Genomic DNA, 25,037 nt, shown 5'->3' with positions numbered 1-25,037 from the left:
TTCTAGTTTTCGTCATATCGTTAGTTTTCGTTAACGATAATAACCTTGGTGTGTTAGCCACAGGGCTAGCTCTGTGACGGGGCTAATCTGTTGGATTTGGTTTCACTTAGTTTTAATTAGTTTTTAGAGCAGGTTTGCTAGTTTTTATTAGTTTTCATTTTTATTCTAAATGCGTAGTTTTAGTTTAGTTTTAATATTAATTTTAGTTTTGTCGTATCTTTTCTCTTCTTCTCCGTCGTATTCAAATAAATCCCAGACAGGACTCTGCTGCTTTCTCCCAACTTTAGTTTCCATGTTTCCAGGTAGAGTGGAGACGAGAAGACGACCAAACCACAAGTGATGGACCGTTTAAATATCATATGCTGCCGCTAGCTAAAATTAATTGAGGGAAATAAGTCGATTTCATATCAATCCGACATTGACAAAAGACGAAAACGAAGGGAATTTTATCCATAATTTTTATCTGTTTTAGTTAGTTTTGTAAACACACAATACAGTTTCAGTTATCATTTTTTTCTTTTAATTATAGTTTTTATTTATTTCAGTTAACGAAAATGTTTTTTCAATTCTAGTTTTCGTCATATCGTTAGTTTTCGTTAACGATAATAACCTTGAGCTGGACTCTATATGTTTAATTTTTGAAGCAAAGAAACATTTACAAATATACTGTGAAAACTATGAAATAAGAATGCTGCTATTCTGATGTTTTCTCACATTTTAACATACTCTAATACTAGTCATTACTCACTTCATGGAGATAATATGCAAAAAAAAAAAAAGTTTTTGTTGTTAATTACAGTCTAAGTAAAATAACACAGTAATGGTATCAATTGCAAATTATGGGATGATGCATGGGCACCCAATGTGTTGGCTGATATGGAAGTAAAACAACAAAACTATGAATATACAAGAGAACAGCTGTAGAATAACTGTCCACTGGAGTGACCACTATGCATGAAAGGGTTAAAACCATCTATGACCTGGCATCTTTGGCTGTGAAAAATACAATAAATAAAAGATAATTTTACATTTATTGTGATAATTATCTGTATTGATTGTCTTTGGCTTTATTGCGCAGCTCCATCTTAAAGTCATTTCCATAAATAAAGGTTTGAATTCCTCTCAGATCACAGTAATAATTGGATCAGACTCCAGATCCAAACCCTTAAAAATTGTTAAACTATGTCTTTTACAAATCAGTTAAAGTCTGGTCACATGTCTTCAATATTCATATAAAGCTGTGTGTCCTTTCTGTCCCTACACTGTAAAAAAAAAAAAAAAAAAAAAAAGTAAAAAAAACCAGTAATATTCCTGCAGCAGGGATGCCGAAAAAATAACGGAAAATAACCCTCTCATAAAAATACGGTAATTTTCCATAATTAAAATACAGTTTTTGCCCTAACTTTACATGACATTTTGCTTTTTTTTTTTTTTTTTGACTTTTTAATGTTTAATAAAGAAATGAGACTAAGTTGTACAATCCACTGATAAAAACTGTATTTGGACAGTTTATCAGTGCTTATACATGTTATACATTCACAAAAATACATTTATTCAACATTTTTGTTGCGAAACCTCCCGTAATTACACAAGATATTTGTCAATTAACAAACAAGTCTTGTTCAATTTAGAGAACAAATACTTCTTCTGCGGTTAATTGTCAGTAATTTTATCTCATTTCTTTGTTTTTTTTTTTTGTTTTTTTTTTTACAGTATTAAACTTTAAATTAACAGTTTAATCTCATCAATAGAGAAGAAATCTTTGTGAAATTATGATATATTTGCAAATGTATTTTAACTGTATTTTTCTGTGGAAAAAAAAAAAAATTCTTTTAAAAAATGTAAATTTTGTGGTTATTCACAGTTACAGTTTTTTCATGTTATTTTATATTTGACATGTAAAATCACAGTCTGTTTTTGTCATTTCATTGATATTTTCCTGTATCTTAAAAATACAGGATATACAGGAAATCTGTAAAAAAAAAAAAAAAAAAAAAAAAAAAAACAGTGAAAATTATGTTAAATTACAGATTTGTTTTTTTACAGTGTACCTGTCCTTCCTGTCCCTTCCTGTCCCACTGTCCTAGACTTCCTCAGAAAAAGTTGACTGTTTGATTCCAGAAGGATCTATCTTCTGATCCATATATTGATCTTCTCAGTGGTGTAGTGGTCCCTGGAGAAGTGGGTATACTCTCAATTTTTGCCCTTTTTTTTTTTTTAATAGTACATAATAACGCTGTTTTAGAAACCGTTTTAGAAACACAGAATAATGTTAGCCTTTCATAACGTTAGCCTACTCACACAGTTTAACTATTGGTGACACCATCTCTTCTCTAAATGTGCAGTCATGTGACCAGTAGTTTAAAACAGTGACTCATTCTGAAACCACCTCAAAACTTACCTCAGAATTATGTATTCCATCAAAGTCGGTTCTCTCAATATGTGTCACTCATGTAAAGACGTTTATTCTGCCTTTCTCGTTCACATTTCCAATAATCACACATCTTTCAACCAGACGTGCAGTGGCCTGTCAATCAACTGGGGTGGCACTGGCACCTGAGGAGGTGTCCAATCAGGTTCCAGAGGTGGACAGCGCTAGTTAGCAATATTTTCCTAGGCATGACCCGCCCATCTCTGTGTCTGATTGGCTCATCAGTCCTCATGCCTAAAGTTACACAATCTAATCAGTGAAGGCAGTGAGTATTAGCCAATTAGAGGCAGCATAGGGCGGGTCATGGCTTCACCATCTGAGGGGGAAAAAATCGCAATTTGGTTCAGATATACGACTGAATGGAGCACATCAGGGGGATTTAGAAGAGGGTCTACACCAGGGGTCTCAAACTCATTTTCTCTCAGGTTCCACATTCAGCCCAATTTGATCTCCAGTGGGCCGGACCAGTAAAATTATAACATAATAACCTATAAATAATGACAACTCCAGATTTTTGTCTTTGTTATTAAATTATGAAAATACTTTTATAAACTATCCAAACAAAAAAGATGTGAATAACCTGGAAAAAAATGAAATTTCTTAAGAAAAATAAGTGCAATTTTAACAATATTCTGCCTCAACTTATCATTTCTACATGTGCATTATGGATCAGGTCTACAAAGACACTAAACACTTAGTAACAGGCAGATGATAGTTAAAATTATGCTTAATTTTCTTTAGACATCTCAGGTTGTTCATATTTGTTCAGGTTATTCACATTTTATTGTTACAAGATAGTTCATAAATGTAAATATTTTCATGATTTAATGTTATTTTTTGCACTAAAACAAAGACAAAAATTTGAAGTCGTCATTATTTATAGATAAAATGTAATATTATTTTTTCACATCAAACTGTAGGTTTTTATGCTGTTATTATTTTACTGTAGATCATACTGGTCTGTATGTGGAACCTGAACTAAAATGAGTTCCACAGCCTTGAGTGTGGAATTTTTGCACTTTGCAAATTCATCCCATGGGCCACATTGGAACCTTTGGCCCCCGGGCTGCATGTTTGAGACCCCTGGTATACACAATGACTGAAAAATAAGTGGGTATACTCTGTATACCCCCATATACCCTGGACTACACCAGTGGATCTCATCCAACTCTTTAAACCTCCAGATGTTGACATCACCTTGAACCACCAATATTTCCTCCAAATTCCATCAAAGCTCTGATGCAGTTGGATCCACTCCTATATCATTCATGCATAAAATAGTGAAACAGTGCCTTTAATCTGTATCCAGCTCCATAGAATGACCAAACATGACCTTTGACCTGAACTCATTTGAATATCATGGTGGAAAATCCAGTCAAATCATTAGGTTGGACTTTTCAAATCTAAAAGAACATTCTTGTCCACCTTGGAGATTCTATTGGTGTAAATCTGTTCAACACACTATATTTATCCATCAATTATATCAGCTGTAGAATCTACGAGGAGGGACAGATGTTCAATCTGAAAGACAACTAAGAAGATTGAACAATGATCCATTCCATGTAGAAGTGAATGGAACATCCAGCTGATCACCTAAACATGTCTGATTTACTCCTGTTTGTTGTTCTTCTTAGGCAAGGCAAGGCAAGTTTATTTGTATAGCACATTTCAGCAACAAGGCAATTCAAGGTGCTTCACACAGGACATTGAAATAAAAGAAACAAAAAGAAACATTTAAAACATTATAAAAGAAACATATAAAAGGTGATCAAAAACAGCAAGCAAGAAAACAACACATAAAATCAAATAAATAAAATAGAATAAAATAAAATAAAAATAAAAACACACACATATTAAAGTAAAAGTTGCAGTGCAGAGTTTCAAAGAGAATATAAAATTTAAAAAGTCAAAAGCCTTTTAGTCAGCGGCAGCAGTGAACAGGTGAGTCTTTAACCTGGACTTAAAAGAACTCAGACTCTCAGCAGACCTGATATTTTCTGGTAGTTTGTTCCAGATATATGGAGCATAGAAACTGAACGCTGATTCTCCATGTTTAGTTCTGACTTTAGGAACACAGAGCAGACCTGCACCAGATGACCTGAGTGGTCTGGATGGTTCATACTGGACTAGAAGGTCTCTGATGGATTTTGGGCCTAAACCATTCAGTGCTTTATATGTTAGTAAGAGAATTTTGAAGTCTATTCTCTGAGAGACAGGGAGCCAGTGTAGAGACCTCAGAACTGGACTGATGTGGTCCACTCTCTTGGTCTTAGTGAGGACTGGAGCAGCAGCATTCTGGATCAGCTGCAGTCGTCGAACAGACTTTTTAGGCAGACCAGAGAAGATACTGTTACAGTAGTCAACTCGACTAAAGATAAATGCATGGACAAGTTTTTCAAGGTCCTGCTGCGACATCAGTCCTTTAATCCTAGAAATGTTCTTAGTTTCTCTAATGGAACTCCTTTCCAGTTCAGTCATATCTGTGTCTACCTGATCTGTGCACCTACCTGATTTGCTTCACTCATGCATAATACTGTCGGCCATCACAGCCACAAAACTACGGCAACTCCGTTCAGACAAAACCCATTTGCGGACAATCCGTGTATCATTCGTTCATTCGTTTTTCAATTTAAAACCAAAAATCAAAAAACACAAAAATGACTCGTTTTTTTTTTTTTGTTTTTCATTTTCAAAACCAGAATGAAAAACTGAAAACGGTTTGTTTTTCCATTTCCCAATTTTGTGCTCAAATGAAAAATGGAAAAAACGGATAACGACTGTTTCATCCGATTTAGCTATTTTCAGTATAGTTAAGTTGTATGACCCGGAAGTAGTCATTACTAGGGAAAAAATAAACAAACGGAATCATGGCCGGACTGGAGGAATATTTTGCTATAATTAAGCAGCTGTTTGATACGTACGGAAGTGTATTGCATTCACAGAAAAAAATTAATTCGGCTCTGTTTTTCTGAATTAATTAATTCAGAAAAACAGAGCCGAATTTATTTTTTTTCAGAATACAGTAGCTCGTTAATTCAGAAAATTCCTTTTGTTTATTTTTTCCCTAGTAATGACTACTTCCGGGTCAGACAACTGAACTATATTGAAAATAGCAAAATCGGATGAAATGTTCGTTTTCTGTTATTTCCATTTTTCATTTGAGCACAAAATTGGGAAATGGAAAAACGAACCGTTATCAGTTTTTCATTGTGGTTTTGAAAATGAAAAACAAAAAAACGAGTGGTCTTTTTGTTTTTTTGATTACTGGTTTTAAATTGAAAAACGAATGAACGAATGATACATGGATTGCGGACCTTACCCAATTTGGGTCTTTTAAAAAAAACACAAAAACTTTATCAACAACATTTTAATTTATGAATACGAATGCAGATCTGTGATCCGCAGACTGGTTCATGTATCTGTTCACTTCTCGGTCGGTGCATCTGTACATTCCTCTGTATTCTATATCCTCCTGACACTCAGGAAAGTACAAGTTTTGGCTTTTTTTTTTTACATTAAATAATTGCTTTTATTGGAATCAGCACGATGCAACTGTTTTTCAGATGCATTTTTAAAATTTGTATGGAATGTCTTTTGCAGTTGACAGTGCTTTTTTTTTTTTTTTTTCTAAGTAAAGCTGTGAAAGTCTTGTCCACTACAGAAAACAAAAATGCATTGCTGGCTCTCAGGAGGACATAAGGGTTAAAACACAGTGATGTCCCGTCAGAGAGCAAACTTGAATTGGTCGCCATTCCAATATTTATTTCAATGTAAAGTAGCTCCTTGTTTTGGATAATCCCTTATGGTCCAACTAAAGCAAAAATTAATTTAACCCTTTCATGCATGAATTATGAGAACCTTAATCAAGATTTTTTCCGGAGTGTTTTTATTCCTCTTTTGGCATGAAAAAAACACTGCGATTGAATTTTTTTATGAACTCATTTTTCATGGAATTGCAAAACTATCCACTCAGCTGGACACCATGAGTTAAATTTTTGACGTAAAGAAACAAGTATTAACTAATATATTGTGTAAAAACTATAAAATACATTTTTTTTAATGCTGCTAATCTGATGTTTTGTCACATTTCAACGCACTGCAATATTAGTTATTACTCACTTTATGGAGATAATATGCAAAGACAACCTTTTTGTAATAAAAAAAAAAAAAAGAAAGTTAATTACAGTCTAATACCAATAAAAAGAAACTGACTTACACTCAAACATGTTAGTGCAGATCAGGTTTATCAAGAACAACAAAGTTACAGCAATGGTACGTCCGCTTTATTGGCTGATATGGATCTAAAACAATAAAATCCATGACTATACAAGATAACAGCTTTGAATAGCTGTCCACTGTAGTGACCACTATGCATGAAAGGGTTAAACGACAAGTGACAAGAAGTGACGGACCGTTAAGTGTCGTATGGTGCCACCAGCTAAAACTGCTCAAGCAAAATAAATTGATTTCATATCAATCTGACATTGACAAAGATGAAAACTAAGGGAATTTTATCCGTAATTTTTTATCCGTTTTAGTTAGTTTTCTTAAGCACACAATACAGTTTCAGTTAGTTATCGTTTTTTTCTTTTAATTATAGTTTTTATTTCAGTTAACGAAAATGTTTTTACCATTCTAGTTTTCATCATTTTGTTAGTTTTCATTAATAATAATAACTTTGATGTGGACACTAAACTGGACTGTTGTGGTGAAGAAGGAGCTAAGCCCAAAGGATGCTCTCGAAGCTCTAGATTTACCGGCGGATGGGAATTGAGAACCAGTTCTTTTTGAGAACTGGATCCCAGTACCCCTCTTTCAGCCGCCGACATCTTTGGTACTTCAGTGTAGAACTGGTCGGCCCAGCATTCTGTGACTCCAGTGTGACACCAGAGCAGAAGCAGCTGATGGTTCACAACATGATGGAAAATGAAGGTTCTTTCGGTTCCACTAAAGCGCTGGGATGCCCTTAATCATGCAGATGATGAAGGGAAGCAGATCAGTGAATTTGTCACCACCAGCACTATGCGTTTCTTTGAAACTTTGGATCTGCCACAAACATTCTTCAGAATTCCTCCAGAAGACTGGGCTGATGATGCAGACTTTCAGAAGGCTGAGAAAACTGTGCATTCCAGAAAAGTTGACAATGATGTTGCTGAAAGAGGGGTGGAGCTTATTTAAGACTTCAGCTGTAGCCGAACAAAAAATGAAGATCAGAAACAGTACTGGCAACAAGTTGTCAAAGAACACAGGAACATTTAATGTTTAATGTAATTTCAATAGAGCAACAGTGGTCGCTGGACTTTCTAAGGAACATTTTTATGCGAGTTGCAGTTTGAGTTTGAGACTAAAATTACAAATTCTTCTAATATGCCTTATTCATTTGGCTAGTTATGTTATAGTGTACAGGGTGAGTCAGAAAAAACGCTCTTTCCATTTAAAGAAATTGTACTGCTAAAACGGAAACACTGATTTTTCTTTTGACCATACAGTCATATTGATGTGGTTATTGAGCATGTCTGGTGATGTAGTCATAGATTTATTGCATTGCATAAGAGAGAGAAGGTCCATTGTTTATTGGGCACTGAAATACCTGCCAACACAATGTATGCCACAGTGAACAAACTTGAAATTGACAACAATTACAGGAGTCGGGGCTTTGCTTTCACACTCAGGACATAGGCCTACATGACAGTGCCCAGGGAGTTTTCATCATGGCAAGACCACAGCGATTGCAGGTATTATTTCCTCATCGAGTTGTCTGTTTGGGTCAGGAGAGAGAGTGGCCACCTAGATCCCCGGACTTGACCCCCCTTTGATTTTTTCTTGTGGGGGTATCTTAAAAACCGTGTGTATCAGACTGTTCCACAAACTCTTCAGGAACTCCGAAATCGCATCACGGCTGAAATCCGAGCCCTACGACGAACACAAATGGCGAGAAGAGCTGCGTTAGAGATGCGACAACGAGCGCAGATTTGCATCAATCTGAACGGTAGCCAGGTTGAAGGTCGTGCCGGACGACTTCGTTGAGACGAAACATTTCGATGGCGAGTAAACATGCTGTAATGGTTGACAATTTCAATTTCATTCACGGTGGCATAAACTGTGTTGGCAGATATTTCGGTGCACAATAAACAGTGGACATTCCCTCTGTTATGCTATGCCATAAATCAATGATTCAATCGCCAGACATGCTCAATAACCACATCAATATGACTGTATAATCAAAAGAAAAATAAGCATTTCCATTTCAGTGGTACAATTTCTTTAAATGAAAAGAGCGTTTTTTTCTGACTCACCCTGTATAGAGCAATCTGCACGTGTCTTGTGCAACCTCTAAATATTAATTAACTGGCATAAAATTTGCTGCGGTGGTCCTGCCTCTTCCCTGCCCTCATCATCACCACTCACTTATCCTCATCTGCCTCCATGTGTCTCCCCCTACTCCCCCCTTCTCCCCCTCTCCCCCAGTCTCTATCTCTATCGCTCTCTCTTTTTCTCTTTCTTTACTCTCTCTCTTTAACCCCAGCTGGTCCAGGCAGACGTCCATCCTCCAGGAGTCTGGGTCTGCTCCAGGTTTCTGCTGTTAAAGGGAAGTTTTTCCTTCCACTGTCACCAGTCACTAGTGTTTGCTCCTGGAGGATTCTGTTGGGTTTCTGTAAATTGGCTTAGAGTCTGGTTTTGACCAACTCTATATATAAAGTGTCATGAGAGAACTATTTTGTGATCTGGCGCTATATAAATAAATTTGATTGTTTGAGTGATTTAATTGGTTTTCCCCTGTAAGTCGCTTTGGAAAAAAGCGTCTGCCAAATGCATAAACATAAACATAAACATAAAATTTGGACCGAAGTAATTTGGCCAGATATGGAACCAAATGCAGGGTTTTAATCCAGAGAATCTTAAAAAAAAATTCTTTTGGACCACCCTACTATTCATAACATAAATCCAAACTGATAGGAGACCAGGACATGTCCTTTTAAAAATAATCAGAGGTTTTGTAGGTTCTGATAACGTCACATGGGATCCAACTTGGATCCACGTGGCCCCAGACGGATCAGGTCCATTGTCTCCGTCCCTTAAAGCCTGTTTAATGACCCACTGGTGTCTCCTCTGCACAGTGGACACACAGTGGAAGACCTTGATTTACAGTGGAGTGGTCCTTTACTGCCTGCTTTTGTTTACAGTCTGACCCTGGGATGGAGCGCAGGAATGTAGCACAGGAGGGGACGCCACGCAGCAGATGCCAACGCTGCAGCGTCCGGACAACGCACGGCATTTAACCCAAGTTTCATCCTCTACAGTCGCTTTTCCATTGACCCGCAAACTGCACACAACAATTAGCCGAATGGAAATTTCACCAAAACTCTCATTTTTCGAAGAAAAGTTTTTGGTGTTTTTTCGTAGTTAAATTGGTATATGACACAAAACTGTAATCGGCTAAAATTTGCTTAGAGGTCTTATTTCTGTCTTTGTGCATAAGAAATCAAAATAAGTGAATCCTCAAAGGAACTTTGTGTTGGTAAATGCAAGTTCTGCAAATTTACAGGATTTCAGTTCTGTTCAACATGTTGATGGTCATATGAACTATGTTTTCAGGTCAAAAATGTCCAATTTCATCACAATTAATGCTATATTTTCATGTCACAAATGGCCAAGTTATATTTGAACTGAATTTACCTGAAAAACAAATATTCTATTCTTTTAGCTTCCCCAGTTTTTCTTACAAGATTCTATCCTACATATCACGTTTTATTTTACAGGTTCAGTATGGAGTATGGTGCTGATCCATCCTGCTTATGTTAAGCCAATACATACAGGGTGGGGAAGCAAAATTTACAGTATTTTGAGGCAGGGATTGAAAGACAGTGTATGACCAATTAGTTTATTGAAAGTCATGAGAATTTATTTGCCACAAGAAAATTGACATAATAGAAAATGTTTTTATTCTATGTGTCCTCCTTCTTTCTCAATAACTGCCTTCACACGCTTCCTGAAACTTGCGCAAGTGTTCCTCAAATATTCGGGTGACAACTTCTCCCATTCTTCTTTAATAGTATCTTCCAGACTTTGTCGTAATAGTTTTGCTCATAGTCATTCTCTTCTTTCCGTTATAAACAGTCTTTATGGACACTCCAACTATTTTTGAAATCTCCTTTGGTGTGACGAGTGCATTCAGCAAATCACACACTCTTTGACGTTTGCTTTCCTGATTACTCATATGGGCAAAAGTTTCTGAAAAGGTATGGATAATAGTGTTAGGTATGATTATGACATCAATATATGTTTGGTTTCAAAACAATTGACGTAGTGCCTGCTGAGAAAAAACAACTAAATGTTCATTGTAAATTTTGTTTCCCCACCCTGTACATGAAAAATGTCACACGTCACTTTTTAAATCAACAGTTTTCTAATAATAAGCATTTTTATAAAGAAATAACAATTCTATATTGTTATTTCCTCATTAGTATGATGATAAACTATACAATAAATAATTCTGATCCTAGTTTTTGCACAGGGATCATTAGTGGAAACGGTGACATGGCTGCCGAGCATCAGTATGATGGGATCTGTAACAACCATGTCACATCCGTCCACTGACACATTTTGTGTTTTTGTATCAGCTGTTATTGTTTTAGATCCACAATACTAACATTTAGGAATAAGAGGAGGATTAGCAATAGTAAGTATATAAGTTTATTACTAATAAAGTACTGGTACTGACCAGAGCATCATGGGTAATGTCACATCCATCCACCAGCAAAAGTTTTCACATACACGTGCTATTCAAAATCCAATATTTCTGAAAATATAGCTTCCACTGTCAAATAATATCAGTAGTCTGTGCACAAATGTATTAGCATTATTTCAACACAGTTCTATGGATTTCTTACAACTTTGTTTTTTGACAAAAATTGCCACTCATTTGACCCCCTAAGTAAATTTTAGCCGAAATGCTTAGTTTTAGTTTAGTTTTAGTATTAATTTTAGTTTTATCGCATCTTTTCTCTTCTTCTCCGTTGTATTCAAATAAATCCCGTACAGGACTCTGCTCCTTTCTCCCAACTTTAGTCTCCATGTTTCCAGGCAGAGTGGGGACCAGAAGACGACTCTAAACGACAAGTGACAAGAAGTGTCGGACCGTGAAGTGTCGTATGGTGCCATCAGCTATAATTGCTAGAGTGAAATAAATCCCTTACGTATCAATCCGACGTTGACAAAGATGAAAACGAAGGGAATTTTATCCATAATTTGTATCTGTTTTAGTTAGTTTTGTAAGCACACAATACAGTTTCAGTTAGTTACCGTTTTTTTCTTTTAATTATAGTTTTTATTTATTTCAGTTAACAAAATTTTTTTTCATTTCAAGTTTTCGTCATTTCGTTCTTTTTCGTTAACAATAATAACCTTGGTCTCGATCAGAATGGACGTCAGTTTGAGAACAGGCGGAACACACAAAACAATAAAATGATGTTCATAAATTCTATTACATTTTGGTCGAGAAGACGACTCTAAACGACAAGTGACAGACCGTGAAGTGTTGTGTGGTGCCGCTAGCTAAAATTGCTAGAGCGAAATAAATTCCTTACGTATCAATCCGACATTGACAAAGATGAAAACGAAGGGAATTTAATCTATAACTTTTATCCGTTTTAGTTTTATAAGCACACAATACAGTTTCAGTTAGTTATCATTTTTTCTTTTGATTATAGTTTTTATTTATTTCAGTTAACGAAAATCTTTTAACAATTCTAGTTTTCGTCATTTCGTTAGTTTTCGTTAACGATAATAACCTTGTTGCAAACACATCCTAAGTAAGTGAGCCCTATCTGGCGGCGGCGGCAGGTAATGAACGTCTTCGGCAGAACACCAGGAGACACGCTGTTTTAATAGAAACAAGTTTAATTCTGTAAAAAGTTATAAAATGAATATTGTACAAAAATAAAGTTTGCCGAGAGCTTTGGTTCTGTAACACAAAACAAGTGAGACGACAATGACAGGTTTTTGACAAAAGGTGTGAACACAATACGGAAAACAGACTTTCTTCAAATCATTAACACTGAGGGTTCCTTCGCATCTTTTTTCTTTTTTTCTTCTTCTTTATTTTATTTTATTTTATTTTATTTTATTTTTTTTTAGCTTTGCTTTGAAAACCCAGTATCACCCAAACCAAACCAAACAGCCAGTGGTCACAGTTTACACAGTTGAATGTAGATATGGTACTGGAGAGGAGCGAGGCATGCCGAGGCTTCTGGGAAGTCTCCTTACTGCACATTCTCATCTGGAAAGGCTTATGCACGAATCAGTTGTTAAAGGGGAAGATGATCCAATTGATGAGGTATGCTGTGATAAAAGCCCTGGTGGTGTTTTTTTTTTTTTTTTCTGTTTCTGTGTAGTGTTTGGCCTAATTTCAGCTCCATGTAGTGGATTTGTTCTGTGCGGGGGGATTATACACAGTAAAGCTGGCTGGCTGCTGGGTGGGCACAGATACCTTGGTCCCTAATCCGTGCAAACATCAAGACCCGACCAAGGCTGAACCCAGAAAGACCCACAGCTACGAGTACTTCTATGTCCCAGATGAAATGTTCAATATATCGAACCTTTAGTAAGCGATTTATCAAAATTTATTCTAATTTTATCCTCTGTATTTTGCTTTTTTTTTGGTTTAACCCTCCGGTATCCCGTCCACCAAGGCCCTCACTAAGCACCAAGTGTACCTTTTAGGCACACTAGTGGAATAAAGTCAAAAAATTTTTCATACAGTTTGTTTTTAATTCTTTTACACTTTTTTCTATTTCATCAACTTGAGCTGTAAATAAAAATACCAAATACTCAATAATTGTCACATTTTTTAACCCTTTAAATGTCGTGTTTGTAATGTAAACGAACCATTTTTTGGATGCAAAAAACATTAAAAAATATTTTTTTTCAATATACTACATAAAAAGTGGATCACATATTATTTGATTTTTGCAGCCTGGCATATGCCAATGATTAACGCCAACACTGGTTAATTTGCATGATTATTTTTGGTGCTAGGTTAAATGTTCAAAAATACTAGCATCTGTCACCAAGTGTGCGTAAAATGCACACCTATAAATCAAACTATTAAATATTATATATTGATTTATTTTTCTGCATTAATTTGATTTTATTTTTGTAAATCAAGGTCAGTCCTAATCATACAAATAGAAGAAATAGTGCGTTTTAGGCACACTTGGCAGACAGATGCTAGTCTTGTCATTTTCTTTTGTTTACAATGTGCAGATTTTAGTTAGTGGAAAGAAATTTAAGGATCACGCAAAAATGAACAACTTTTGAATTTTAACCTTTTTTAAATTGTGAAAAATAATATGAAGGTTTTTTTTTAAAATGAAGAGCAAAGTGTGCCTAAAAAGTGCACCTGGATACCAGAGGGTTAAATCAGGGGTGTCAAACTCATTTTAGTTCAGGGGCCATATTCAGCTAAATTTGATCTGCAGTGGGCCGGACCAGAAAAAATAATAACATAATAGCCTATAAATAATGACAACTCCAAATTTTTATCTTTATTTTCGTGCAACAAAACCCCAAAACATTAAATTATGAAAATACTTACTTTTATAAACTATCCATACACAAAAAAACCCCCTGAAAAAACTGAAATTTAAATTAAAAAACATAAGAAAATTTTGTGCAATTTTAACATTATTATTCTTCCACTTCTCATTTCTCCATGTGCATTATGGATCAGATCTACAAAGACACTAAACACTGAAGAAGAGGCAGAAAAATAGTTCAAATTGAGCTGAATTTTCTTTAGACATTTCAGGTTGTTCATATTTGTTGAGGTTATTCACATTTTATTGTCACAGGATAGTTTGGGAATGGAAATATTGTCATAATTTAATGTTATTTTTTGCACTAAAACAAAGGAAAAAAAATTAAGTTGTTAATTCTAGACTTTTTTTGGGCTTAATTCAAGATTTTTTTTACTTAATTGAAGATTTTTTTTTAGCTTAATTTAAGATTTTTTTTGCGAAATTTGAGATTTTCTTGGGCTTAGTTGAAGATTTTTTTTTTTTTTTTGGCTTAATTGAAGATTTTTTTTTTTTTACTTAATTGAAGATTTTTTTTTTTTACTTAATTGAAGATTTTTTTTTTTTTTTTTTTTTTGCTTAATTCAAGATTTTTTCCTTAATTCAAGTGAAAAAAAATGTTTTTTGCTCAATTCAATTCAAGACTGGAATTTTTGCACTTGGCAAAAACATCTCAGGCCCCTAACAACTCCAAACTTTTCACTATGTTTTAGAGTGAAAAAAGTAAAATTACATCAAGAAAATGCTTTAAAGAAAACATGAAAAACGTGAACTGTGAAAAAACTAAAATTTATTAAGAAAAATAAGTGCAATTTTAACAATATAATGCCTCCGCGATCTACAAAGGCACAAAACATTTAATAATAGATATAATAATTGAAAAAAAATTGCTCTTACTTCTCTTAAAACTTTTCATATTGTTCATATTTGTTCAGGCAAGGACTGTTTGTAAATGTCAACTTTTTCATTTAATTAAACACTTTTTGACCTAAAACAAAGAGAAAAAATTGGAGTTGTCATTGTTTATAGATTATTATGATATTATTTTACTGAATTGGAGTTGTCATTGTTTATAGATTATTATGATATTATTTTACTGTTCTGGCCCATTTAAGATTGAATTGGGCTGAATTTGGCTCCTAAACTAAAAATTACTGTTAATATCTTAAGTGAAATTTTGCATTTACCAAATTCATCCCATGGGCCAAATTGGACCCTTCGGCGGGCCGGATTTGGCCCCCAAGCCGCATGTTTGACACCTGTGATGTAGATGTTCATTAAGGCTCAGATTAAAGTTGATGGTTATTATATCAGAAAGAGTGAAAAACTGACTAAACAGTGTTTTTTTCACTTTAATCTGTCATTAACTGAACACAAACCCAGACCCAGAGCTACTTCTGTGTCAGTTCCCAATGAATTTGTCTCAATTTCTACCTTCTTTAACTGATTTATCACTCTTTTTTTTAATATAATCCTCTGTATTTTGCATTTTTTTTTTGGTATAAATCATTTATTTTCCTATTTTTAATTCACAGATCATGTAAATGTTCATGAAAACTCAAAGTTAATTATGTCAAAACAGAGAAAAATGATGAAAAAAGTGTCTTTTTCAGTCCAATCTGTCATTAACTGAACATAAACCCAGTGTGTCCATCCACTGTCACTGATCCAACTCCATGGGTTTTACTGGGGAATCAATGTTGGAGAAGATGACGGTGTTTCCATGGTAACTACGGAGCCCCTGAACGTCCAAATATGGTCATATCTGATGACCATGAAAAGATGAAGAACTGTATTTTACGCCAATTATTGACATGGATTGATAGGATTAGTGGATCAACAGGTATTAAACAGTTTAGATCAGTAGATGGTTTAGGTTAAAGGTGGACGTTTGGGTCTTTAAGGGTTAAAGGTGGACGTTTGGGCCTTTAAGGATTAGTTATGGAGTACCTCACGGCTCTGTTCTTGGACCAATACTGTTTATCCTATACATGCTTCCTTGAGGTAACTTAATAAGAAAACATTCCATCAACTTTCATTGCTATGCTGATGATTCCAAATTATATTTATCCATTAAACCTGATGAAGCTAATCAGCTAGCGAAACTACAGGAATGCATTAAAGATATTAAAGATTGGATGACCAACAACTTTATGCTGTTAAGGGTTAAAGGTGGACGTTTGGGTCTTTATGGGTTAAAGGTGGACGTTTGGGTCTTTCAGGGTTAAAGGTGGATGTTTGGGTCTTTAAGGGTTAAAGGTGGACATTTGGGTCTTTATGGGTTAAAGGTGAACGTTTGGGTCTCTAAAGGGTAAAAAAGTGAACATTTGGGTCTTTAAGGGTTAAAGGTGGACATGTGGGTCTTTCAGGGTTAAAGGTGAATGTTTGGGTCTTTAAGGGTTAAAGGTGAATGTTTGGGTCTTTAAGGGTTAAAGGTGAATGTTTGGGTCTTTAAGGGTTAAAGGTGGACGTTTGGGTCTTTCAGGATTAAAGGTGGACGTTTGGGTCTTTCAGGGTTAAAGGTGAATGTTTGGGTCTTTAAGGGTTAAAGGTGGATGTTTGGGTCTTTATGGGTTAAAGGTGGACGTTTGGGTCTTTCAGGGTTAAAGGTGGATGTTTGGGTCTTTAAGGGTTAAAGGTGGACATTTGGGTCTTTATGGGTTAAAGGTGAACGTTTGGGTCTCTAAAGGGTAAAAAAGTGAACATTTGGGTCTTTAAGGGTTAAAGGTGGACGTTTGGGTCTTTCAGGGTTAAAGGTGGACGTTTGGGTCTTTAAGGGTTAACACAGTCCTATATCAGGGTCTTAATGGGCACATCATGCCTTTTACGGAGCCTTTTATCCTCTCTGTGTATATTTTGGAATAAACACATGTTGTGTGTTTAAAACATGCTGACTTTAAAGACCCGCCTACGTCCCGTTTCAGTCATTTCAACATGTTTTCTTTCGTTAAAATGTGGAGTCTTAAGACATGGACATCAGTGTGGTGATGACAGCTCGTACAGTAGTTAGATCTTCCTTAAAGTGCCTTCACCTAAATGCCTTTGCCAGCAGGGGTATTTGGGTAAGACTGCAGTGGGACTCATGTTTCAGACCTGCCTGTCAGAGCAGACACTCTGAACTTTAAATCCTACCAGGACAGTAAACGGACGGACAGACGGCGCAGACGCTGGACGAGGCCAGGCTGAGGTTTCAGATAACCAGGCATTCTAGTAGCTTCTGTCCTGTTTGACTTAAAGGGTGTGGGGGGGGTCCTACAGATCTTCAAAGCCCCCCACATTAAAGCATAGACACAGACGCTCCAGATTCCAATGAGACACACGTCTGAGGAAAAGACAAACTGATGGGACGTTCTGTTTTTGAAGAGTCTCTGCCTCGTCATCCAAGTCAAACACAGGCCAGAAGATACAGAAGAATGAATCTGAAGCCTCAGGGGTGGGTTTGGAGTTTCAATGAGTCCAAAAGGCCTTCAATGTATTCAACAGAAATGTGGGAAGTTTAAGAATATTCATAATATATACTGTTCAGTATTCATTTTCACATATATTTAGACTTTTTTGTTGTTGTTGTTGTTGGGGGTGGGGGGGGCATTTTTCAACCACAGATTACATTTTTTCAGTTTCACTTTCTAAAACAAAAAAATGTATTCTGAAAATAATTGTTACAAAAAAACTCTATAGAAAACATTTTCAGACTTGACTCAGTTGATTGTATTGAAACAGTCTGACTATAGAAACAGTCCTTCTGTGTTTTATGTTGAATACATTCAAGTCCTTTTCAGATGGGGCTCAAATTTGTAGAAACTGTTCAGATGAGGGAAAATGGGACAAAAACTTCCAAACCAGTACATGGTTTGACCCTGAACCTTCCACTGGTCCGCTCCTTGGTTTATTTCCTAAACGTTCCCTTTTCTTTTTTGGACTCTGCCACAGGTATGAGGACTGAAAGACCTGGAGTCTAAGCCAAGCATTCAAAGGATCTGTGTGTGTGTATGTGTGTGTGTGTGTGTGTGTGGGGGGGGGGGGGGGGGCTCAACAGTTCTGGATCATCTGTTTTATGAAAAAAGGAACGACTATGGCACCGTCCAGGACAAACAAAGCTTTAAATAAATAAGAAAAACAACTTATTTTATAAAATGGATTGAAATAAATAACAATAAGTTAATTCCATCTTAATAAATATACCTCTGACACACAAGTATGTATCTATATATATATATGTGTGTGTGTGTGTGTATATGTGTGTGTGTATATATATATACATATATATACACACACGTACATACATACAGTATATATATCTATATATCTGAACCACAGTATGGTGTTCCTCATCCATTGGCTGTGAATGTCCAACTCCAGACTCTGCAGTGGTTGTGATTTCAACGCAGACACATTTCCTCCTCATATTCATATTCATATTCATATTCATATTCATATTCATATTCGTATCTCTGTGTTCATCTGGAGTCTTCACAGCCAACTGTGGAAAAACTGATGTTCCTGGGGAAACAAAAAAACTGTTCCAGAGGAAAACAGGCCAAATCAGACCGAGAACCTTTTCTTCTCTCACCTTTTCAGAAGCACAGTAACCAGACCTGAACAGGTGACGGGGACACGCCTGACACCGTCTGAGTCAACGGTCCAGGACTCATGAGTTCCGGAGGACTGGGTCTACAGGTCTGTATGTGGTCTCCCTATGACTCAGGTCTACATGGACCCAGGAGTCTCCACACACTCACCTGGGACATTTGTCTGATTTCTGAACCTGGGAGTCCACCCAGTCCTTCTGTCTCCCAGAGCGTCTGTCTGTCCGTCCTGTGAAGTGGACCCTCTGTCCACTGCTGCTCCTCAGGTCTGGTGGACCTCCGTCCTGTGAAGTGGACCCTCCGTCCACTGCTGCTCCTCAGGTCTGTTGGACCTCCGTCCTGTGAAGTGGACCCTCCGTCCACTGGTGCTCCTCAGGTCTGTTGGACCTCTGTCCTGTGAAGTGGACCCTCTGTCCACTGCTGCTCCTCAGGTCTGTTGGACCTCTGTCCTGTGAAGTGGACCCTCTGTCCACTGCTGCTCCTCAGGTCTGTTGGACCTCCGTCCTGTGAAGTGGACCCTCAGTCCACTGCTGCTCCTCAGGTCTGGTGGACCTGCTCACACACATCCACACTTCCTGGCAGAATGCTTTTTCAGTGTGTGATACACTACATTGTCATCCAAGAAAGATAAGTCATCGTCAAAGGCGATTGGTCGGCAGCAGGTACGCGAGGGCGTGTCCTTGTCCAGCTTCTTGTTGTGGGTGAGGTTGTTGAGGATCTTGTCGTAGTTGGTCTCCGCCTCCGCACACGGCCCGCTGCAGTAGCGGAAGATGAGCTCCTCCTTGGTCTGGTAGCCCAGGCCCAGGTCCGTCACGTTGAGATGAACCTCCTTCAACAAACAGCCTCGACTCTGCACCGACACCCGCTCCCGCTCCTTGTTACCCCGCCCTCCTTTCCTGCTCCCGCCTCGCCCCCGGCCCCTCCTCCTCTCGCCGTGTCCTCTCCCCTCTCCTCTCGTGCCTCCCCCCGTGTTCGCCGCCCCCCTCCACCTCTGTTCCCTCCGTCTGCTGGAACCCCCGCTGGGCTCTGAGGATCTCCGCAGTCTTCCAATCGTAGCCTCGATAAAATCCATTACGTCGTCAAACTGGTCTGGATAAGGACCTGTGATGTCATCTGGAAGAAAAGGAAGCAGCAGATGTACTTATGATGCAAACATGGCAGTAACATCACAGATAAAACACACAGTGTGTGAAACAAACACTGAACAGAAACCAAATCCACCTGGAATGAGCTCCACCTTTCAGCTCCTTCCATTGGATCATATCTGCACAGATGAACATGTTTCAGCTTCTTGAACCCACAGAACATAAAGACTGACTCTGTTCCAGAGTCATGGACACGTCAGGATACGACAGATTACCCATCATGCTGAGTGCCTACAGTACAAGTGTTCTGATCTGGGGTTGTTTCAGTTGGTCTGGTCTGGGTTCAGTAATAAACCCCGAAAATAACAGAAATAAATGTGACATCACATGAGGTTACTGAAAGGATGGCACAGAATACATGTATTTAACTGTAGGACTGTTCAATAACATGTTACAGACAGGAGGACGAGCCTGTACCTCTAATGTGGGGGGGGTCAGACTCATGTTAGTTCAGGTTCCACATTCAGACTAATCTGCTCTAAAGTGGGCCAGACCAGGAAAATAATAGAAATAATAGGATCAGAACTGATAAATAATGTTTTATCTACGTTTTTCAGTGAAAAAAAGTTAAATTCTGTTATGAAAATGTTTACATCTATAAACTGTACTTGAACATAACATGAACAAATATGAACACACTGGAAATTAATAAATGCAATTTTAACAATATTACACCTTAGTTTATTATTTCCACATGTTCATTCTAACGTACAGATACAGTGGATCTACAAATACATAAAACATTTAATAAAGGATAGTTTGTAAATGTAAACATTTTTGTGGAATTTAACTCTTTTTTTTTAAACTAAAACAAAGAAAAGGTGGACGTTTGGGTCTATAAGGGTTAATCATGTGTTCAAATCTAAAAACCATTTTTACTGATAAAATAATTCATATTATCACTGTTTAATGTTGTTTGGGTTCAGCCAGCGTTTCCACAGAAGTATGTACCGACACAAATACAGAAAAGTCCCATAAACACTGATACGTGTGCAGCTCTGTGCACTGATTTATAGACAGGTTCAGGTGGAAGTCCATGTGCACATGCAGGTCTGCAGCTTTGGGAGGTGGAGGGTGAACCTCAGACGGTTCTGTTCGTTCACACGTACTTTTGGAGACAGAACTACTCCATATGCAGTGACGTGCACAGGTGGACTCACATAAACTGGGTTCATCCTCTGGGAGATTCTGGGAGATAACTGAGGTCATCACATTTATATCTTGCAACATTTGTTCAAGTATGTTCAGTTACACCACACATTTGAATATGGAAGTAAATCTGTGCCATCAGATGTTGAATAGTTGTATTTAACCGGAATTTTTTGTGAATAGTTGAATTGATTTTTTTTTTACACATAGTTTCATAATCTGAATTCAGTTATTAAAAAAAGTTTTTTAATTCAATATTCTTAAATACAATGTCTTTCAAATTCAATGTAAAAAAAAACAAAATAGCACAGACATGTTGACCAGGCAAAACCAACAGAGTAATGAACATCTGGATCTAAATTTCACCCAATCACGCGTCATGCTGAGGATCATGTGATGCTCAGGTAGTGGTGCACATACAGTATGTGTCAATCATGTGAACTGCCACGCCTGCGCTGCTACTGTAGCGGTTGTATTCATGCGTTGTGTTAAATATGACAAAACTGAACTTCTTTGGACACTGGCCGTTTATTCCTGGCAGAAAAACATACAGTCAGTCTCATTAGTAACACCCGAGCCTTATTTTCACACTGCTAAGCTAAAATAAAAAAAAGTTACAGTTAGCTGACACACCACATGTTAATCATGCTATGAATAAATAATTAAAAACATCATCGTTTTCACTCAAGAATATGCTAAACTGATAGGGAGCTAAGTGTTACACAAATATGATAGTGTAATACAACCACCTAGATATGAAATGAAAATAAAAAATGTAAAATAATAATGGGACTAACAATAAGTGTACCTACCAGGTAGACAGCACAGCCAAACGGCTGCTATCTTCCTGGAGTATACGACCCTAGTCCACAGGGGTGTGGCGTTCAATGCCCATAAAATAAAATTGTAATAAATACAATAACAGCGTGAGATGGCAAGTGGAATCACACACTACATACATTAACTCCGTTACACTACCTGAGTGTCATGTGACCTTTGGTGCGACACATGATTAGGTGAAATTTAGATCCAGTTGCTCGTTACTGCGTTGGTTTTGCCTGGTCAACATGTCTGGGCTATAATGAGTTTTTTATATTGAATTTGAAACACACTGTGTAAGAGAATATTGAATTAAAAAACTTTTTTAAAATAATTGAATTCAGATTATTAAACTACCCAGCCAGCATGTCCATGTGGGCCCCAGAAGGGTTACATTTGGGCTGCATATCAGGGTCCCGTTTGGGTTTGTCCACAGTTTCCATGGTGACCCCACGTGTTCGCCCATATCAGAATCAGAATCAAAATCAGAGATCTGAATATCTCATATTATTTATTATTCACACAATTTATCCCACGATATTTATCTTTCATGTTGTTTGCACTATTTAAATTCTATGTTTTACAAATATCTTATTTTTAATGTAAATAACTGTGCCTTTTACTGATATTAGTTGTTTTACTGATATTTGTTTTTGTTTTACTGTAAATTCTTGCACTGAACCTGAGAGCTCTACCTCAATTTCATTGTACTTGGTACAATGACAATAAAGAGATTCTGATTCTGATTCTGACATGAGCAAACACATGTGGGGTCACCATGGAAACTGCGGACAAACCCAAATTGGACCCTTATATATATATGCAGCTCAAATGTAACCCTTCTGGGGCCCACATGGACATGCTGGCTGGGTATGTGTAAAAAATTTGAAATTCAACTATTCACAAAAAAAATTCAATTCTAAAAAATTCAATTTACAAAATACACCTATTCAGTCTGTGCTGGCACAGATGTAGCTCCAAACCTGCAGACCTGTGTCTGTGTGGCTCCAGCAGACACACTGTCAGTATGACATTGTTTCTCAGTCTGATGGACGTGGTTTTCAGAACACACGGACTTCAAAGGCTGAATAAAAGGAAATCATATGCTCTGAGTCATTCCACGGTGCAGATTGTAGTCTGGTGGAAACTGAAAACATCCAGCACAGCCCTGCACCATCTGCCCAGAGGAGCCTCCAACCCTCTGGCATCGACATGTTGGTTCTATTAAAGAGCTGCATCTGCTGCTGCTACGACTGCAGGTCTGTCTACTGCTGCTACAACTGACTGCAGGTCTGACAACAACAGACCACAGGAAACACACTGAGATACTGGACTGGACCCATTAGTCTAACTAGGATTACCTGAGCTGTGTGTGTGTGTGTGTGTGTGTGTGTGTGTGTGTGTGTGTCTCTCTGTATGTGTGTGTATCAGAGGCGATTTCTCACAGCTTCCCCTAAAATTACTCAAATTAAATGGTTAAATATGTTCGGTTGTGTTGACATTTCATTGACTACAAATGTGTTAGAACACGTTCATCTCATAGACGAGTTCGTTCAGAATCAGTTTTATCACAAATCATCCGACTCGCTGTTGTTCACTTCTCATACATTCCCGTGTCTCTGTTTTCTCATTCGATCTCTGCTCAGTGCATTTGTCCGTAGACACTCAGCGTCCATGCACTTCAATGGGACTGAGTGGAACATTTTTTTTCATTGCCTCAGAACTGGACGGTAATTGGATAAATGTCACGATGTTGTCCCGCCCCCGGATGCTCAGTGTCTCAGGGGGTGAATGGAGCTGTGGGCGGAGCTCAGCCGGGCTGGATGCCAGGCTTCCACATGCTGATTGGAGGATCAGTCGAAAGGCTGAATCTGGTTTGATTGACAGCTAGTTTGAGATCTACCCCATCACTTTACACAGTTCAGTTTAATACCGTCGCGCATTCTGCTGTGAAATCGAGAGAGAAACCACTACGAAATGACTTGTTCATTTCTTGCACTGTAAATACACAAATCACAAAGAACAGAGGACCGAATTTATGTTTAAATAACTTGACAGTTTTTTTGATGTAAGCCAACAATGAGCTTCCCCTGACTGAAAGACAAGCAGCCGCCACTGATGTGTGTGTGTGTGTGTGTGTGTCTGGCAGGTGGGCTGTGGTTAACACCCTCTCTCTCTCTCTCTCCGCCTGTGCTCCACAGCTGATTGGACGCCTGCTCATATATCAGGTAAACCACAGCCAATCTGTTTAGACACACCTGCCCTTTGATTTAGACTCCACCTACTGTGTGTCAGCTGACAGCAGAGCCGCTCCAGCGTACACCTGCTGACGGACACCACCCACTGATTCAATATTTTAGACCGCTGCTTTTACGAATCCGATTAAAGAGATGCACTTTTTAATGGCAAATAAATCCCTGTTCTGACCTTTCTCTCCTCCTTCTTTAACCCTTTGTGAACACACAGTTGAACTCAGTGTCCAAAAGGTTCTGAAGGTACCCTTCATCCCACTCCTTTTCGAATGGTTTACTTTCTTTTTATATAATTCTTTTGTGCTTTGAATTTATTGCAATAGAGCGTATGCACATACGTCACTTCCCCCCTCAGGCCACGCCCCTGTAAGTCAGACTGAGTGTCAAAAACCAACCTGCTCAACATGACGGAGTATAGCAGTAAACACAGCCAGACCAGGAAAATGTGAAATATGAAATTAAATTAAGGACAGTTGGACTGGACATGGATCTGTACGAACTACCAAAGAACGAGTGGTCCACGAACACTGACATGTGGACAGAAATGGAGTATCCTGACATCCAGGGTGGAGGGGATCAGCACTGTTTTTACATGAAACAAATATACATGGTTTCATCATCACTGACAACCAGGGTCCAAAACTAGGGCCCAGAACCAGCTGATCCACAGTGCATTTACAGTAGACCGTGGACTGACCCCAGTGAATATATGCATGATCTACTGGGACTGAGGAGATTTAAGTAGAATTAATATCAAATACTTTATACAACACAGATACTACTGCTGTGGACCAGCAGGGCACCACTGGATTCTGGGAAATTAGAACATTTTACACCTGTTTTGAAATTACCACATTATTCTTGTAATATTATGGCTTTATTGTTGGAATATGACGACTTTAATCTCATAAACGAATGACATTTTTGTTAAATTATAAGTTTTTTTTATAACTACGACTTTATTCTCATAACATTGTGATTATTTTTGTATTCAACTTTATTATCATAAAATTACTGGTTTTATATCAATATTTTATGACTTTATACTCGTAGTGACAAGTGTTTTTATTTGCTTATGT

The 25,037-nt window shown here is 37.5% G+C and overlaps 1 protein-coding gene across 1 annotated transcript in view; it reads right to left on the bottom strand.

The window, feature by feature from the left end:
* Positions 1-18,496: 18,496 nt before the first annotated feature.
* gdnfa (glial cell derived neurotrophic factor a) overlaps positions 18,497-25,037 on the bottom strand; it is a 37,265-nt gene continuing 30,724 nt past the window's right edge. The window contains exon 3 of the mRNA XM_030148511.1: positions 18,497-19,706. Within this exon, the coding sequence (XP_030004371.1) occupies positions 19,150-19,706 (557 nt within the window). The 3' untranslated portion in view covers positions 18,497-19,149. The remainder of the gene's footprint in view (positions 19,707-25,037) is intronic.

Source organism: Sphaeramia orbicularis, chromosome 12 (assembly GCF_902148855.1).
Source record: "Sphaeramia orbicularis chromosome 12, fSphaOr1.1, whole genome shotgun sequence".
NCBI lineage: Eukaryota > Metazoa > Chordata > Actinopteri > Kurtiformes > Apogonidae > Sphaeramia > Sphaeramia orbicularis.
The sequence above is the reverse complement of the archived record's forward strand: the minus strand, read 5'-3'. Positions and strand labels throughout refer to the sequence as shown.